This window comes from Aureobasidium namibiae, assembly GCF_000721765.1.
Source record: "Aureobasidium namibiae CBS 147.97 unplaced genomic scaffold scaffold_4, whole genome shotgun sequence".
Taxonomy (NCBI): Eukaryota; Fungi; Ascomycota; class Dothideomycetes; order Dothideales; family Saccotheciaceae; genus Aureobasidium; species Aureobasidium namibiae.
In genome coordinates, this window is record NW_013581205.1 from 260,887 (window position 1) to 277,161 (window position 16,275).

Consider the following 16,275-nt stretch of genomic DNA (forward strand, 5'->3'; position numbering starts at 1 on the left):
TTGCGGTATCGGGCTAGTGCATGGATAGAGTGCTTAGACAAGCTAGAAAGAACGTCATGGAAGAGACGCGGCGATTAGTTGGTAGCAGTTGAAGCTCTATCGGTAATACACGACTGAGCATTGATCATAGACGAGAGGCGTGCTTGACCACTCGGCAGACTCGAATCCTGGCTGTATACTGATCTGCCAGTCTGTCCTTTCTGTTTGCAACTCTCATCTACACGCACACCATGTTCAACCGGCAATGCAGAGCAGCGCTGCAGTCGTCGCAGCGTCTGTACGCCACTTCGCGATACCATGTTGCCACTTCCACCAACTACTCGACCGCTTCCCGTCGCATTTCTTTGACACCGCTGTCTCTTCGCCACTCAGCTCTTGCCGCATCGCGTGCGCTTAGCACCACTCCTGCCCGCAGGAAAGATGACTCGGCAAAGAAGGTCGATCCTGAAGACGAGGCACAAGACCAGGAGAACAAGGACACCAAGGACCGTAAGGACTCATTAGAGCCTATCAAGGAAGAGTCGCGTGCAAACGAATCCACACCCATTCCCGACGGCCGAGGAGCTTCTTCAGCAGGAGGCGACGGAGCACCAGCAGGCGGCGACAGCGGAAGCGGCGGTAGTGGACGCAAGCGCAAGGGCGGCGAGAAGGGTCTCGTCAAGCCTTCGGTCCCTGACGTTTATCCCCAAGTCCTCGCCATCCCCATCGCACAGCGACCTTTGTTCCCTGGCTTCTACAAGGCCATCACCATCCGCGACCCTAATGTCATTGCTGCTGTCCAGGAGCTGCTCAAGCGTGGCCAGAGCTACGTTGGTGCTTTCTTGCTGAAGGATCCCGAGTCTAATACCGATGTCATCAACGACCCGAGCGAAGTCTACGATGTCGGTACCTTCTGTCAGATCACTGGTGCTTTCCCCGCTGGTCACGGCGACGAGAAGGCCCTCCAAGCTGTTCTCTACCCTCACCGCAGAATCAAGCTCACCGAGTTAATGCCTCCCAAGAAGGGCGAGACGACAACCGCAGAAGCTAATTCTGTTGCCACCGCTACCATCGAAGCCGTCGAGAAGCCCGAGACCGATGTCGAGTCCAAGGGCGACGTGACTGCTAGCTTCGAGGAGTCACATGTCGAGGCTCCTGGCGAGAAGAAGCAGGTCGCCCAGTATGAGCCCACCGATTTCCTCAAGACATGGCAGGTCAGTTTAGTCAAGGTCGACAACCTCGCCGATGAGCCTTTCGACAAGCGCACTCCTACTATTCGCGCCTTGATCTCTGAGATCGTCAACACCTGCAAGGAAATTGGCAGTGTCAACCAACTCTTCCGCGATCACGTCTCCGCCTTTGCCATGTCGCAATCTGCCGCCAACATTGCCGACGAACCCGCCAAACTCGCAGATTTCGCTGCCGCTGTGTCTGGTGGCGAGATGGAGGAGGCCCAAGAAGTTCTCACCAGCCTCAACATTGAGCAGAGACTCAGCAAGGCTCTCGAGATCATCAAGAAAGAATACATGAATGCACAGCTTAGCAGCAAAATTAGCAAGGATGTTGAGAGCAAGATTCAGAAGCGTCAACGCGAATACTGGCTCATGGAGCAGATGAAGGGTATCAAGCGTGAGCTTGGTCTTGAGAGTGATGGCAAGGACAAGCTGCTTGAAGGCTTCAAGGAGAAGGCTACCAAGTTGGCCATGCCTGAGCCTGTCAAGAAGGTATTCGACGAGGAGATCAACAAGCTCGCACATCTAGAGCCCGCTGCCTCCGAGTTCAATGTCACAAGAAACTACCTCGACTGGCTGACTCAGATTCCTTGGGGCAAGCGCAGTGCTGAGACTTTCGGCATCAAGAACGCTATGAAGGTGCTGGACGAGGACCACCACGGTCTGAAGGATGTTAAGGACCGCATTCTCGAGTTCATTGCTGTCGGCAAGCTGCGTGGCACTGTCGAGGGTAAGATCTTGTGTATGGTTGGTCCTCCTGGTGTCGGAAAGACTAGTATCGGAAAGTCGATCGCTCGTGCTTTGAACAGACAGTACTACAGGTTCAGTGTCGGCGGTCTGACTGATGTTGCCGAAATTAAGGGTCACCGCAGAACTTACGTTGGTGCCCTGCCCGGACGCATTATTCAGGCCCTCAAGAAGTGTCAGACCGAGAACCCTCTGATTCTCATCGATGAAGTCGACAAGATTGGCCGCGGCCACCAAGGTGATCCATCCTCCGCTCTTCTCGAACTTCTTGATCCCGAACAAAACAACTCTTTCCTCGATCACTACATGGACGTCCCCGTCGATCTTAGCAAAGTCCTCTTCGTCTGCACAGCAAACATGACTGACACAATTCCCCGACCTCTCTTGGATCGTATGGAGATGATTGAGCTGTCTGGATATGTGGCCGACGAGAAGATGGCCATCGCCGAGCGTTACCTCTCTCCAGCTGCAAAGGATCTTTCCGGTCTCAAGGACGTAGACGTCGAGATCGAGAAGGAAGCCATTGCCGAGCTCATCAACAAGTACTGCCGCGAATCCGGTGTACGTAACCTGAAGAAGCAGATCGAGAAGGTATACCGCAAGTCTGCTCTCAAGATCATTCAAGACCTCGGCGAAGAAGCCTTTGCCGAAGAAAAGGCACTCACACCCGAAGGCAAGGAAGCACAAGCCGCAGCAGCAAAGGACACTTCCGACCCTAAGGACACGCCTACAGACATGGAAAAGGAAACCACAGAGACACCCCGTGTCGCTCTTTCTGTACCCTCATCTGTAAACGTGCGCGTCACAAAGGACAACCTTAAAGACTACGTCGGTCCCCCAGTCTTCACCGCCGATCGCCTTTACGAGACCACTCCTCCCGGTGTCGCTATGGGTCTCGCCTGGACATCAATGGGCGGCGCAGCCCTCTACGTCGAAACAATTCTCGAATCCGCATTGTCAGCTCACTCTCGCCCCTCCCTCGAACGCACCGGAAACCTCAAGGCCGTGATGAAGGAATCGACATCCATCGCCTACTCATTCGCAAAGGGCTTCCTCGCCAACCGCTTCCCTGACAACAAGTTCTTCGAGCACGCGAGAGTGCATATGCATTGTCCCGAGGGTGCTGTGCAGAAGGATGGACCCAGTGCTGGTATCACGATGGCTTGCTCACTTATCTCTCTCGCCCTCGGAAAGCCCCTTGAGCAGACTGTGGCTATGACTGGTGAACTCACCGTTACTGGAAAGGTTCTTCGCATTGGTGGACTCAGAGAAAAGACCGTAGCGGCCAGACGTGCCGGAGCCAAGATGGTCATCTTCCCCAAAGACAACCTTAGTGATTGGCTTGAGTTGCCTGAGGTATGTTTTTGCTTCCCCGTCCCTTCACCCCTATAACACTTATTGAACATCATTGCTGACTTTTGCACAGAACATCAAAGAAGGCATCGAAGGCAAGCCAGTAGCCTGGTACAACGAAGTCTTTGAGCTGGTCTTCCCCGGCGTCGACGCAAAAGCTGCAAACAGCATGTGGAAGCAGCAACTGAAAAAGGAGAAGAAAGATAAGAGGGACAAAGAAGACAAGGATGAAGAATACGATTCTGATTAGATTCTGTCAAAAACTCATTTTGTGTAGATGACGAATGGCTTGGCCTGGGTCTGTGTAGAAACTTAGGTCGGCTTTTTTGCGGGTGGGAGTGTGTTTTTATCTTCTTTTGTGGGTGTATTGCCAGCGATTGTCTTTGTTTTTTTGACGCAAATATTTTGTATACATAAATCTCTTCTTCTCTTTGCATCTTGTGTGGGTTCGGTGGAGGCTTTTTGCATGGGATGGATGATTTTGTTCTTCGTTGTCTTCCTGTCTAGATCATCTATATTGGACACTGTACATCGCATTGCACACATTCGTCTTTCCATACATATCATGGACGTTTCCCAGGCGGTCGAGTTTCTTCTCGACGCATGTGAACATTTTTTTCTCACTGCTTTTGCTCATCCTAAATGGCCATACATACATCCACTTACAACAGGCTTTTTTTTATACCTTTCAAATGTTCATCTTGCATCAAATCTTGCTGTTGGTTTTGTCGTGTTTCTTTCATCGTTATCGCTCGTCTGATTGGACATGTATACATCAGACTACACATCTCGATGTATCTCGTGGGATCCCAAGTCATGGGCTTTTCGAGACAATCGCGAGCATTCAGGATCGAGAGAGAAGAATACCGGTGGAAGAGACATTGGAATGGAGAGGAGAGGAATGATTTGATGAGAACGTGGACTTTATGGTTGTCAATGGTTGACCGATTCTGTGATTGGATGCGGATATGCCCTTTTCTCTCCCTCTCTGTCTTTCTTTTTTTTGATCTTTTCCCCCCCTTTGAGTTTCTAGGTTTAAGAGGTTGACAAGAGTCTTCTTTGGTGACATGAGGAGGTTATTGTTTCTATCTCTATGAACTGGTATGGCGTCGACTTGGATATGAGATATTGCTCATCAGGGTAGTTGGATTGTCATTCTACAGCCTTCGTTAACCACTTTTTGTATCTGACCATTCTACAAACGTGCTTTTGAATCATCTAGTCACCACAAGCCCTTGACAAGCTTGTTGACCTGATCGTAGAGCTCGCCGCTCTCAGATCTGGTAGCAATCTTTGTGACGGTATGTGCCTCTTTCTCATCAACTTTGTATTCGGTCAATGTACTCTTCAGGCCCAAGTCCTCTACAAGCTTCAAAATCGCATCGCCTACTGCTTGACCATCTTTCTTGTCATCGCCAGTCTTGGTTACGCCGATGAAGGGACATAGACGAGCGAGTTGGGAAGCAGCGGATGCATCGGTGGAAGCCTTGAGTTTGGCCACATGACCTAGAGTCATGCAGGAAGTTATGCCGTGGGGGATACCGTAGGGAGAACCAAGGGCATAACCTAACACATGACTGAGTCCAAGCCCACCCTTGATATTCAAACCCATGAAACCCAGGGATGCAAAACTAGCCAGTTGCAGTTTTGTAATGACATCTTGGTCCTTGGGGTTGGACTTGTATTTGGGCAGGTAAGTGAAGAGATCATGGGCAGCGATCAGAGCCATCTGTCGACAAGGAAGCTCTGTGGCAGTGGGATGGTAGAGCAATTCTACTGCGTGATCCAATGCTCGGAGTCCAGTGCTCATCCATAACTTTTCGGGTGTTTCGAGAGCGAATCTGGAGTCGTAGAGGATAGCGTGGGGAGCGCATTCCTTGTGCGCAACACCTGTCTTTTGTCCATTCTTCTCTGTATATCCTGCGTTGTAAGTGCACTCTGCTGCTGACAAGGTTGTAGGGATGGCGACGTGGTGCAGGAAACGACCGGACTTTTCGTTCAAGCGGTAGGAAATTGCTTTTGCGCTGTCGATGGGGGAGCCGCCACCGATACTGATGATGGTGTCGATGCTGGAGTCTTGGCGCACGGCATCTGTTGCTTTGTCGAGCTCGGCTACGGGGGCGTGTTGCTTGATGTTGGAGAAGGTGCCGGCGTGGCGGGCTCCCAATTGCGATTCGACGGACTTGACGAGAGAGGTCTTGTTCGCGAGCGAGGCGCCGGTGATGATGAAAGCTTTGGAGTTTTGGTTCGGAAGGCACTCGAGTAGATGTTTGGCTACGCAGTCGGAGCCGTAGAAGAGGTGCTCGAGGTGGGTTGGCTTCCACAGGCCGGATAGCACGGATTGCGATGATTCGGTCATGTTGGACTTGTTCCTGACTTGCGGCAAGGCGTCGAGGTGTGTGGAAGGAAGGAGTCTAGAAGGAAGCGGTGAGGATGTGGTGGTTATCCTCCTCGCCGAGGATGTGATGGTTATCCTCGTCGCCGAGGTTATGGTCGGCAGCGAACCGCGCCATGAGGGATGACGCAATGAGCAACTCCGATGGCAGCCTCGGATGATAAGCCGTGGAGAAATGGTGTTTCGTGACAGCGAGGACATGGTGTATGCTGACATGATATACTATGCTCTATCAGAAGCACTCGGCTTGTCAGACAGATGTCCAATGTGAGAAGATGCTTGGTCGGATACTCGGTGACCATCTTGGTCTCTGGCGGGGAACTGCCGCCATTCAAGCCTCGGTCCATCCCGAGCGAAAGATGCTTGTGCAACACGACATGCATCTTTCCCAGGCATCCCAGCCCATCTTGCTTCCTCCCTCGTGTCAGCGTAGCACTTTGTTCCAAATCGCCTCCAGAGATAGCACGTCCTCCAATACTACCATCATCTTTCGTCTAAGACTTGTGCACACCGCCGCTTTCATCTCGCTCGGCACTGTCTCTTCTTGTGCATAGTTGCCATGCCGGCTTTGACGGAACGATGTCTGCGCAACGAGCCATCGAGAGACATGCTCATGACCTGTGCCCGCTGTTGCCCGGCTATAACAGAGACGAAGAGTGACGTTTCTGCCGCGACCCGCCGACGTTTTGCTTGCGGAGACAGATGAGACAAGAGGCGTCCTGGAGCAACCGGTGCCATGAACCCGTCAAAGAAACAGACAGCGATCTGTATTTCACAGAACATAACGCACACCGCCAGTATCTCACCGTCGCCTTGCACAGAGAGGCAAAAGAGCGAGAGATTTCCAAGACAGAGAATGCCACGAAAAAAAAGCCATGCTGCCCCCGTGCTCTGGTGGCACAAGACTATCGAATTCATAGTAGTATTTTTAGTCAAGTGTCTCTGCGCGTGAAGACAGGAGCAGAAAAAACCTAAGGCCCACTCTGGCTGCGCGTAGAACTGCGTGTCATGGTGCACGCGACTGACCACGGACCACGGACCACTCTTGCCCTCAGCGACGCGAGAAACAGTTCGACGACCATCCGTGGTTGGCTCCAAACAAGCCCGTTGAGCAAAAGTCAATTGAGTTCTGTTTCAAAGTTGCGATAGACTGGTCGTACAGGGCGATGATGATGGAAAGCAGGCAAAACTCAATGGTGGCTGTGTTTTGATTAAAGAAAGAAAAAGAAGGCAGGCAAGGCTTTGAGAAATATCACAATGCAGCCAAACAAGTGGTTAGGAGATGCCGGGAGGTGTATGCATGGCGCGTAGGGGAAAATCAAGGATGATTGAGCAGCAGGGTCCCGAGTTGCGGCATGGGGTGGAGGCTAAGCCCCTGCTTTGTGCATCCGATGCCGTCTTGTATCTGAGCTTTCTTGCTTGGGTTGCAGCGTGGGATGCATGTAAGCGGCAACTTTTACCTCTGATCGCTCAATCCACATGCTACCGAGAATAGCAATGACGTGCAGCAGTGCATGGCCGCGCCGTGCGATTTGGTTTTGTTATAAGAGGACATGCATGCCCGCCTCGTATTTTCTTCTTCCCATCACACGCGACTTTATCCAAACACGCCAACACTTATCTGAGCATCGATCAATTCAATCTCACATCGACTTGCTAAACCAGATCATATACCATTGACAACACCACTTACCACTCGACTCAAAATCAAACCTTTCGTTTCTGATCGATACCAAAACACCTTCAACATGCTCTTCGCCACCATGCTCTCCGCTGTCACTCTGCCTGTCCTCGCAGCCGCCTCACCCATTGAACTGGACCGCCGCGCCGGAGGCCCCGCCATCGTCCCTCTGGCCTCAAACTGCACACTCATGAACCCTCTCCCACACGCCTCTCAACACCCTGGCAACGCCAGCATCTCCGGCTACCAACCCTCTGCCCTCTTCTCCTCATCTCAAATCTACTCCTGGTACATCCCCCAGCCCGACTTCATCTCCCAGGAAGCCCGCTGGTCAAACTGCATCCAGCAGTGCAACGGTCTCAGTGGCTGTGTATCTGCCTTTATGGCTTACAATGCGCCTCTGCCCAAGGGATGGCTGGGTCTGCCTGGCGGAGAGCTGGAGGTTGGCTGCTTCATGTTCAACAAGACTCTGACACCGCTTGATTTCGTTGCCGCTGAGAAGGGCAACTACGTCAATGCTACTGCTGGAAACATTTATTGTCCCAAGGGTGCTTCTGCCACGGCAAATGCGTCGAGTGCAAAGACCACTGCGACCAAGAAGAAGCCTGTCAAGGTTGTTGCTTAAATTGCATCTCTTTCCGAAGCACGCACGCACGCGACCTTTCTCTTTGGCGTCTCCGTTGGTTCTGAGCCATCGTTTCATTATTTCCTTACATCTCAAAGCATTTCTTACATCTTTGCTTTTGGCATCTTGGTCATGGGATCGAGGGCACGCGACGGGATGAATCTTGGAGGGACACCAAAACACAATTCTTACGACCAATGCATAATGATTAATGGGGTTTCTCAAGGAATGATTACGATCATGGCGTTTTTTCTCTGTTTCTTTTTCTTGCTCTTATTGTAGATCAGAAATCGAGTTTTCTTCGATGCTATTCGGATCGTTTACTCTGTTTTCATCTTTCGCCTTGCTACCTCACTCTTGCTTCCTTGTGCTTCTCCATTGTCAACATGCCTAATTTTAGGTGAACGGTAGTTTTTGACATTGGGACATGCATGACCACACAGGAGCGAAACGATCAAGTAGATCAAGCCTCCATTAGTCCCTCGAGCAACCTCCATCTTCCAAACATACCAACACTCAGGAAGTATAAGCAATAATCTCATCACTCTGCTCATGCGTACAATCATAAACATCATCAGCAATCTTATGCCTATTCGGCGGCACATAATCCACCAGTCTGAAAAACTCTGCCATCGCAGGATGCTTACTCGCATCATTGATATTGAACGGTAGACTTCCCTGATAGATCGCTCGCGTGAGAAGATTGTCCAGTTTTTCTTTTCGTCGTTGGGCTGCTCGGTGGGCGAATGCTACTGCTCGTTCGGGGACGGAGTCGGTGTGGGTCGAGGGCCGTGGGCGAGAGGTTGATGGGGCGGTGGTGGGTTCGGTGGGGGTCAAGTCGTTCATGGGTGTGTCGTCGAGGGCGTCGTTGGTATCGTGGAGGTTGTCGAGGGGTGTGGAGAGGGTATCGTGTCTTGCGCTGCCTAGTCCATCCAGCAGTGTAGGTAACGAGACATCGAACTGTCTCCGAATCGGCGTTTGGGTTTGCTGCTGCTGCTGCTGCTGCTGCTGCTGCTGCATGTACCCACCACTTCCTCCTGCACTTACACCACCCATACTTTCCCCTCCTCCACGACTAGCGGTCCTTCTCTGCGGCCCATGCAACAATTCCTCAGGCACATCGTTCAGCTCCTCGTTATTAGACGCAGCAAGCTCGGCCAGATAACGATGAAACTCAGGGCATTGTTTCAAATGCTTCACTTTTCTGCTGGCCACACTTCTTGCAAGACGTTTGTTCTTGCAGTGTCGACATTCGACTATGACTTGTTTTCCTGGGCTGTCGACTTGGTCGAATTGCATGGATGCGTAGCCTTCTGGTCGTGGCATTGTTGAGAAGGAAGTAGGCTACAATGGTGTGGAGATGGGTGGTTGATGCAGTGAGGGTTTCTCTACTGGAAGCAGTGAGTTTGGGTTATATGTTATGGATACGGTGTGTGGTATATGGTCAGGCATTGCAGGGTGGGAAGGTTGATAATCGATCACCCGTTGCAGTAGGGAATGTAGACGGAAGTTAGAGCACGACGCGTCAGTCTCCATGACCGTCGCTGTGCATGTCGGAGTGAGTCACGATAAAATATAGTAAAAACGTACGACGAGTTAATGTTTTGTAGGCGACTGATTACTTAGATGTCGATGTGAAGCAAACACGTCCGCGACCGTGGTGATGAATTTGTGGTTGTTGACGACGGGTTCCCGACGAGCGACGTGTCGATATTCGTGCTCATGGTCTGTGCTTGAATTCTTGCTCGAGTGATGACCCTGGGCATAAATTGTCTCCTCTAAGTTCTCGAAGAGCAGCATGAAATGATGGTATATGACAATTTGCTGTTTGAAGGGTTGCATCGTGTATTCGATCACATGGATTCGCATTCTTGCTACGGCTTTGACCTCTGTCTTGAAATATGATCAAGTATAGTCTTAACCCTTGAGGAACGCATGCTGGGAGAAAATATATCGAAGCCAGCATTGTTATTGACATAGTGACGCGTACCAGCAACATACTTGTTCACAAGGAACGAGCAGCATCACAGAACGGAAGGAGAAAAGGTCAATTTCATGAGGTATCGCAATTCGTTTCATTAACAGAGGGGTATCTCATCCTTTCCTCCAATCCATCGCGCTCTCCATCTCCATAGTCATGTCGTGAACGGTCGTAAAATAGTTACATGCAGTGCTCAGCTCAACACGCAGAAACGTGTGTCGCGTGTGCTCGGGGCTTGAGAAGGTGTGCCGCGTCCCAAGGGATGTGTCAGCGCATTGTTCAGCGGAAGCAGTTGAATCTGCCGAGAGAAAAGCGGAAGGGAGCACGACGAGGGCCATGCTTGTCGACAATAACACCACCGCCTAGACATGAGAGAGTCAGTGAAATGCTTGGTAGATGGCAGGAGAAAAAGTCAAGCTTACCGGCGTGCTTGCCGCCCCAGCCCTTGGTCCACATGAAAGGCATATTGGTTTTGTGAGGATTTAAGCTTTGCTTGATGGTCTGCTTTGATATAACAGTGTTGATGGTCGAGTTTTTGGATTGACTCGAGTGTTGTGTTTTGGCGAAGTTGATGAGATATCTGATGATAAAAGTAAGGCGATATATCAGAGGTCGGATGCACCAGCTTTTATCTGTTGAACAACAGGACCTTGCTTCTGTGTTGATCGTGAGGCTGGGTGCATTTAGCAATCGCTGAAACCAGGGAGATTTGTGGCTGTGCGTGGACTTGGCGCCGTCATTTGGATCAGCGGAGCGTCAGAGGCTGTGGATGTTGTCAACCATCGCGACCATTTTTGGCGGACGCTGTTCCAACTTGGCGACTCTTTCTCTGAAACTGACACCTCAATCTTGCTGTTGGTTCGATACGTGTGGCAGGAGCTGCGGCAGACACGTTGTGAAATGAAGTGATAGTGCTATAAGGTTTCTTGTCCAGCGCCACCTTGCTCATTACGGTGTGAACACGGTCTATCGTGTGGCTTTGATTCGAGATGGACTGCATGAATGTATATGCTTGCAGGTGGACAATGGTCTCGGCATCGAATTTCTTCTGTCTGGGCTGAAGATCTCATCCTCAACGACGCGGCAGAAACGATTCAATGAGGTTTCTTCTAAGCGCAGAATCCTGGTCGAAAGAAACGCATCATGGAACCACATTGGCGCTCTGAGGAGTCCTTAAAACCCAGTAGTCGGTCCTCCACTTCTGCTCCTTGGATACGCTGAAGCAGATGCTGCGATCTACAACGTACCAGCAGTAGCTCTCGGTCCTGTCTTCTGCTAAACAAGAGTTTCACTGTCCGAATGCTCAACAACCTTGCGCCTCAGCACATCTTCAACCTCTAAGCCAGTCATTTCCATCAGGAGTCGTAGAGCGGCTTCGAGGTTACCACAACGACCTGTTCTGAGGAAGACCTTGTTGCCATGCTGTCAGTGTCCTGCGAGAATGGCTCGGCAGTGATGTAGCTGAGGGTGTCCAGACACATACGTGTTGATGACCACCGCGTTAGTCTTATCTGGATGCGCGTAGCACCAGTTCTCTGTTTCCATGAGTAACTTCGTTCAAGTTGTATCATTGTAGGTGCTTACCGAGAATCTGAGCACGAAGACTAGCAATATTGCCGTTCTCAGTTGTCATGGCTGTAGCGAGTGTTGAGTTTACAGAGAATGTAAGGTCAAGAGATGCTTTTGTTTGGAATATGAAAGGAAGGTCATGCTCTAGATGTGTATATATATTTCGACTCTGTCTTCGAGCCAGTTGTGCCCGACGAACATTCACAGTCACGATCCATAAGTGAAGGCGAACATTCAACACTTACACCCCTCCCTCCACACCCCTTAAATCCAAGCCGCTTTGATAATATCAGCCGCCTACATACCGAGTCAGCAATCATCTTTCTCAAACCTCGCACACACATCCACGAAGAACAAAACTCACCTTCTCAGCAACAGCATAAACACTACTACTGCTATGCCCAGCCACCGACATGGGAAACACACCAGCATCCACCACCCTCAACCCTTGGGTACCATAAACCCTCAACTCGGCATCCACAACACCGCCCCACTCTCTCTTCATCATCGCCGTCGTCGACGTAGGATGCTGCCACGAGCTGGTTGCTGCATTCCTAATTGCTTGCTCAATCTGCGCAACACTGGAGACATTTGCACCAGGAAAAGTCTCGATGGTTCCTAAAGCTCGCATGGGTGGCGAGGAAGCCCACTCGCGGATCTTCTTGACCGAGGCAATGGCGATGGCGATGTCGATTGGGTGGGAGAAGGTGTTAAAGTCGATGACGGGAGGGGAAGTGGGGTTTGTGGTGTTGATGTTTATGGAGCCGCGACTGGAAGGACGGATCATAGCGAGCGGGACGGTGTCGCCGCCTTCCCAGGCTATCTCTGCTACGGCAGTGTGAGAGGATAAGTAAATTGATCGAAGGAGTTCGGTTTGAGCGATGTAGCCAGCGATGATGGATGGGTGAGTTGAGGGTGGGAAGAGGGATGAGGGGTTCACTGATGTGGAGGTGATCAGAGATTGGTAGTCGGATGTGACGTTCTGAAGAGGCAAGAAGGCTACGGTGCTGCCTCCCAGATATGGAATCGTCATTATGCCTGAAACCTTTTGTCAGCTGCGATGCAAGGTAAGCACAAGCGCCTCAACTACCTGTTCGATTCTTGTAGTAGATATCAAGTTGCTCTGCAGCCCAGCTCGCATTCGAGAATATCCAGTCCGGAGTTGGGAAGGTATAGTTACCATCTATTTTGTCATCAGTATCTCTCTCACATACAAACGTATGGCATGACTTACAGCGAAACTGCATATACAAAGTAGGCTGATCTTGAAAGTTGCTACCCACCCCTGGCAAATGAACAACAGTCTTGATCCCGAGGCTTGATAGCAGTGGTTCAGGACCAACACCAGAAAGCTGTAAGATTTGAGGAGTACGGAAAGCACCTGCAGCCAGAATGACTTCGCAATCTGCTTTCACCGTGCTGGTCTCGTTTGTGGTTCCCGACATGAACTAGCCACATAGATTAGCAACATGAGATGAGAGAAACGTGGCAAAGTAATACTCACATCCACAGAAACAGCTCTGTTTTTCTCGCCGAAGTTGATCTTGGAAACGGAATGTCCGGCGATCAAATGCAAGTTCCTTCGTGCACCAGCGATGGGACGATAATACGCGTTTGAAGCATGTGCCCTGGACTGATTCTTTGCGTAAGCGGACATTGTGCTGTAAAAGGCACCAGTAGCTTCTCCATTATTTGGTTGAGGGTTTATAGCGACGCCAATGCTCTTCCAGCCTGCATAGAAGTTTTCTTTGGAGAGAAGAAATGTGTCAGCTTTGTTGCTCCCCAAAAGAAGCAAAAGAAGGAAGATCATACCGATGACTGGATACTGACAATTCGAAAAACTGGACCCTACAGGCCCATCAAGACCATGAGGCTCCAGATCCAACGAGATGACTCCAGGAAACATGTCGTCTATCTCAGCAGTCGGTGGTGTGAACGTTTCGCTCTGCCCTTGTCTTCAGCTCGCTTCTTTCTACACATTGGAGGAACCATAGCGATACCTTTTTGAAGTAAGGCAACAGCCCATCCCAACCCCATCCAGGATTTCCCAATTGCTCCCAAGCATCATAGTCAGCGGCTGCTCCACGAGCAAAGAACATGCCATTGACCACTGTCCCACCACCCACCACGTCGCCGGTGTAGAGTGGAGCAGTGCGGTTGTTGAGGCCTTTCTGAGGGACACTGGTGTCTGTCCTGACATACTTGGTTGGAACAGACAGACCAGGAACCGAAGTTCCATTTTCTTGGCCATCGCTATTCGGATGTCAGTTATACCGATTGAGGAAGACGAGGAGAGGTTTACAGGTAGCCACGTTCGATCACCAAGACACTGATTCTCGGGTTCTCGGTCAGTCGATTGGCGACTACGAGACCACTTGTGCCACCACCAGCGATGATATAGTCGTAGCTTTCTCTTAGCTGTCCAGTGTGGTCGAAAACGACTGCAAGGGGAGCATGACGGTTGAATGGCGATCCATAGGAAACCGAACTGTACACCAGCAATACAATGACTTGCAGTATTCTCCACATGAAGAAGACGTTGTACTCGACATAATTTGTGGGAAACAGTGTGAAGGTTGGACTGTTGTGTTACTTATATATCGGAGGTAGTTATCCCGCTCTATGGCGGGATCATGCATGCAAGTCTGACTGCATATGCAGGACACGCGGGGCCGTGGTAGCATATCCCTCACTGATTCTTTACAAACAAGCTTCTTGACCGGTGAAACTCGACGTTATGTGTTCCTTCTAGGCAGAAAGAATGCAAAGTAAACGTGCCTGGGAAACATCGGCCGTTTTGATTTCTCAATGTCAGAAGTGAAGAAGAAAGTAAGATCAGTAGACTCGAAGAAGAATCAAGGATTGAAAGAGCGGACGAAAGACGCATCGCTCAAGTTCGAGCGTGTATGTTTGCTACAGATGAACAAACAGAAAACAAAGCGCAAGCAAAAAAGAAAAGCTGATTGCAATGAGTAGGAATCGAACCTACATCTCCTCAGATCCATCCAAGGACTCCCACACCACTCTCCCAGTGAGAGTGGATTTACAACCCGGAGTGCTGTCCCTTGTGTTTGCAAGTTGAGCACTCTGAATCCCGGTCCGCCCGCACTTAGCGGGTATGGGGAGAGTTCCTGGCGACAATGCTTGTGTTTGCAAGGTCATTTGATGGTGAGGCGCTCTAGCCATTGAGCCACCGCTGCTGACGTTGGGAAGATATTCAAATCTCCGTCAATATAAGGGCTTAGGCCTGGATCGTGTGTTCGAGTCTTGGGCGAGGAAGCCGTCTTTTTGCGGTCATGTTGAGCGCCAGTGACGATGAGTTGAGGAAAGTGAAGAGATATGAGAGATACATACAAGACCAACCAGATACTTCGACAGGAACGTCAGATAGACTAAGATCTCAGGCCATACATAGTCATCTCTCTTGTGCCAGAGAAGTCCATATCCTGTCGCATATGGCACTCAAAGAGCTTTGATACTGATTCTTGTGATCAAGTAGCGAAGGGAAGCAGGTACCAGTTTATCCAGTCTTCAATCTCCGAGACTCGCGAGCCATGCCATGACGGCTTGGACTCAGCTATCATATCGTATGCCTTTGCCTTGCCAGCATAAATCTCGGCCTGTGGGCTTGTCAATTTCTCATGACCTATATTCGCAGCCAACTCGCTTCTTTCGTGTGAGAGAGTGCCATGAGCGAGCAGAGCACCACTGTCACCCTTCTCTGGTGCTCACATCGTCTACGGCTGGAGCCAAGGCCATCAGCCCATCTCATTATCCACACAACCTTCAAGCAGACTACCCCGTGACATGTCAGGGGAGCTTTCGTAACTCCAGCCTTCACAGACGTCTTCGCCCTGTTCTATCCTTCTCTTGTTCCAGTACCATGCTATAAGCAGTCGAGGTGGAAAGGGCGGCATCAGGCGGCGAAGAGTGCAGGGCGGTTCTGATGAAAACCGAGCAATGACAAAAATGCCGACGACCTTGTCAGCAAGATGCTTCCTCGTGACTGCCCATACTGATGGCATCGGTCCTGGATATCCAGATCTCTTGCTCCTTTCAAGCCGCCTGCATCTTACTCTCAACCTTAGCCTCCCACTTCTTCACCTGCGCATCCCACTTCTTATCTTTCTCGAAGTGCTCTTTTGCCCAAATGATTATCTCCTGAACTGCTGTGTATCTTTCCAAGAAGTAGAGTTCAGAGACAGCGGCTTGGATGGTCTGATGGTGTTTCTTGTCCAATTTTGTTTTTGCTGCTCCCGGTTCTGCGGTGGTCGACGAGACAGAGTTGTCCAGGTCTCCAGGTGCAGCGTTTACGGTAGACCTGAAAGTCTCAGAAGGTCGGAATGGCGGCTCGAAGCGGAGAAGTTGTCTCCAGATCTAGTGTATACCTTCATCAGCGCTGCTCGATACTTTGCGCACAGGAGAGTACTCACACTGCCCTCGTCAATCCTAGCTGTGTATGAAGCCTTCTGCGCAAGGAAATCCTCTTCTGTATACCTCGTTCTTGCGGCGCGCGCAGCTCCTGCCTTTTCTCTCTCGGCATCGCTATCGTCTTCTGCTTCGACGGCTGCGAGTGTCGCATCGGTGCCTGCTTTTTGGTCGTGTGCTGCTGTGGTCGCATAATCGTCGGTCGAGACGTCGAGGGCGAGGAAGGGGTCGGCTTCAGCGGACATTGTTCTGACGAATGTGTTGTGCTGTGAATCGAAGGTGTTG

At 50.7% G+C, this 16,275-nt stretch overlaps 6 protein-coding genes across 6 annotated transcripts; 2 read left to right on the top strand and 4 right to left on the bottom strand.

The window, feature by feature from the left end:
- Window positions 1-230: 230 nt before the first annotated feature.
- On the top strand, window positions 231-3,561 carry M436DRAFT_40766 (ATP-dependent protease La; the record flags this gene model as incomplete). The annotated part of the gene is made up of 3 exons (XM_013573946.1): window positions 231-1,034; window positions 1,092-3,314; window positions 3,385-3,561. The coding sequence occupies 3 exons, from the start codon at window positions 231-233 to the stop codon at window positions 3,559-3,561; spliced, it is 3,204 nt and encodes a 1,067-aa protein (XP_013429400.1).
- Window positions 3,562-4,533: 972 nt separating this feature from the next.
- Window positions 4,534-5,670, bottom strand: M436DRAFT_61705 (Dehydroquinate synthase-like protein; the record flags this gene model as incomplete). Its single annotated transcript, XM_013574201.1, has 1 exon — window positions 4,534-5,670. One exon carries the CDS (start codon window positions 5,668-5,670, stop codon window positions 4,534-4,536), a length of 1,137 nt encoding a protein of 378 aa, XP_013429655.1.
- Window positions 5,671-7,454: 1,784 nt separating this feature from the next.
- On the top strand, window positions 7,455-8,012 carry M436DRAFT_61706 (uncharacterized protein; the record flags this gene model as incomplete). The annotated part of the gene is made up of 1 exon (XM_013574202.1): window positions 7,455-8,012. The coding sequence occupies one exon, from the start codon at window positions 7,455-7,457 to the stop codon at window positions 8,010-8,012; it is 558 nt and encodes a 185-aa protein (XP_013429656.1).
- Window positions 8,013-8,528: 516 nt separating this feature from the next.
- M436DRAFT_70804 (uncharacterized protein) lies at window positions 8,529-9,338 on the bottom strand (the record flags this gene model as incomplete). Its single annotated transcript, XM_013574289.1, has 1 exon — window positions 8,529-9,338. One exon carries the CDS (start codon window positions 9,336-9,338, stop codon window positions 8,529-8,531), a length of 810 nt encoding a protein of 269 aa, XP_013429743.1.
- Window positions 9,339-11,826: 2,488 nt separating this feature from the next.
- On the bottom strand, window positions 11,827-14,091 carry M436DRAFT_79705 (alcohol oxidase; the record flags this gene model as incomplete). Its single annotated transcript, XM_013574382.1, has 8 exons — window positions 11,827-11,859; window positions 11,927-12,600; window positions 12,653-12,745; window positions 12,797-13,010; window positions 13,067-13,308; window positions 13,375-13,507; window positions 13,563-13,815; window positions 13,865-14,091. The coding sequence occupies 8 exons, from the start codon at window positions 14,089-14,091 to the stop codon at window positions 11,827-11,829; spliced, it is 1,869 nt and encodes a 622-aa protein (XP_013429836.1).
- A 1,527-nt stretch (window positions 14,092-15,618) lies between these two features.
- Window positions 15,619-16,235, bottom strand: M436DRAFT_70806 (uncharacterized protein; the record flags this gene model as incomplete). Its single annotated transcript, XM_013574290.1, has 2 exons — window positions 15,619-15,939; window positions 15,996-16,235. 2 exons carry the CDS (start codon window positions 16,233-16,235, stop codon window positions 15,619-15,621), a joined length of 561 nt encoding a protein of 186 aa, XP_013429744.1.
- Between the last annotated feature and the right edge of the window lie 40 nt (window positions 16,236-16,275).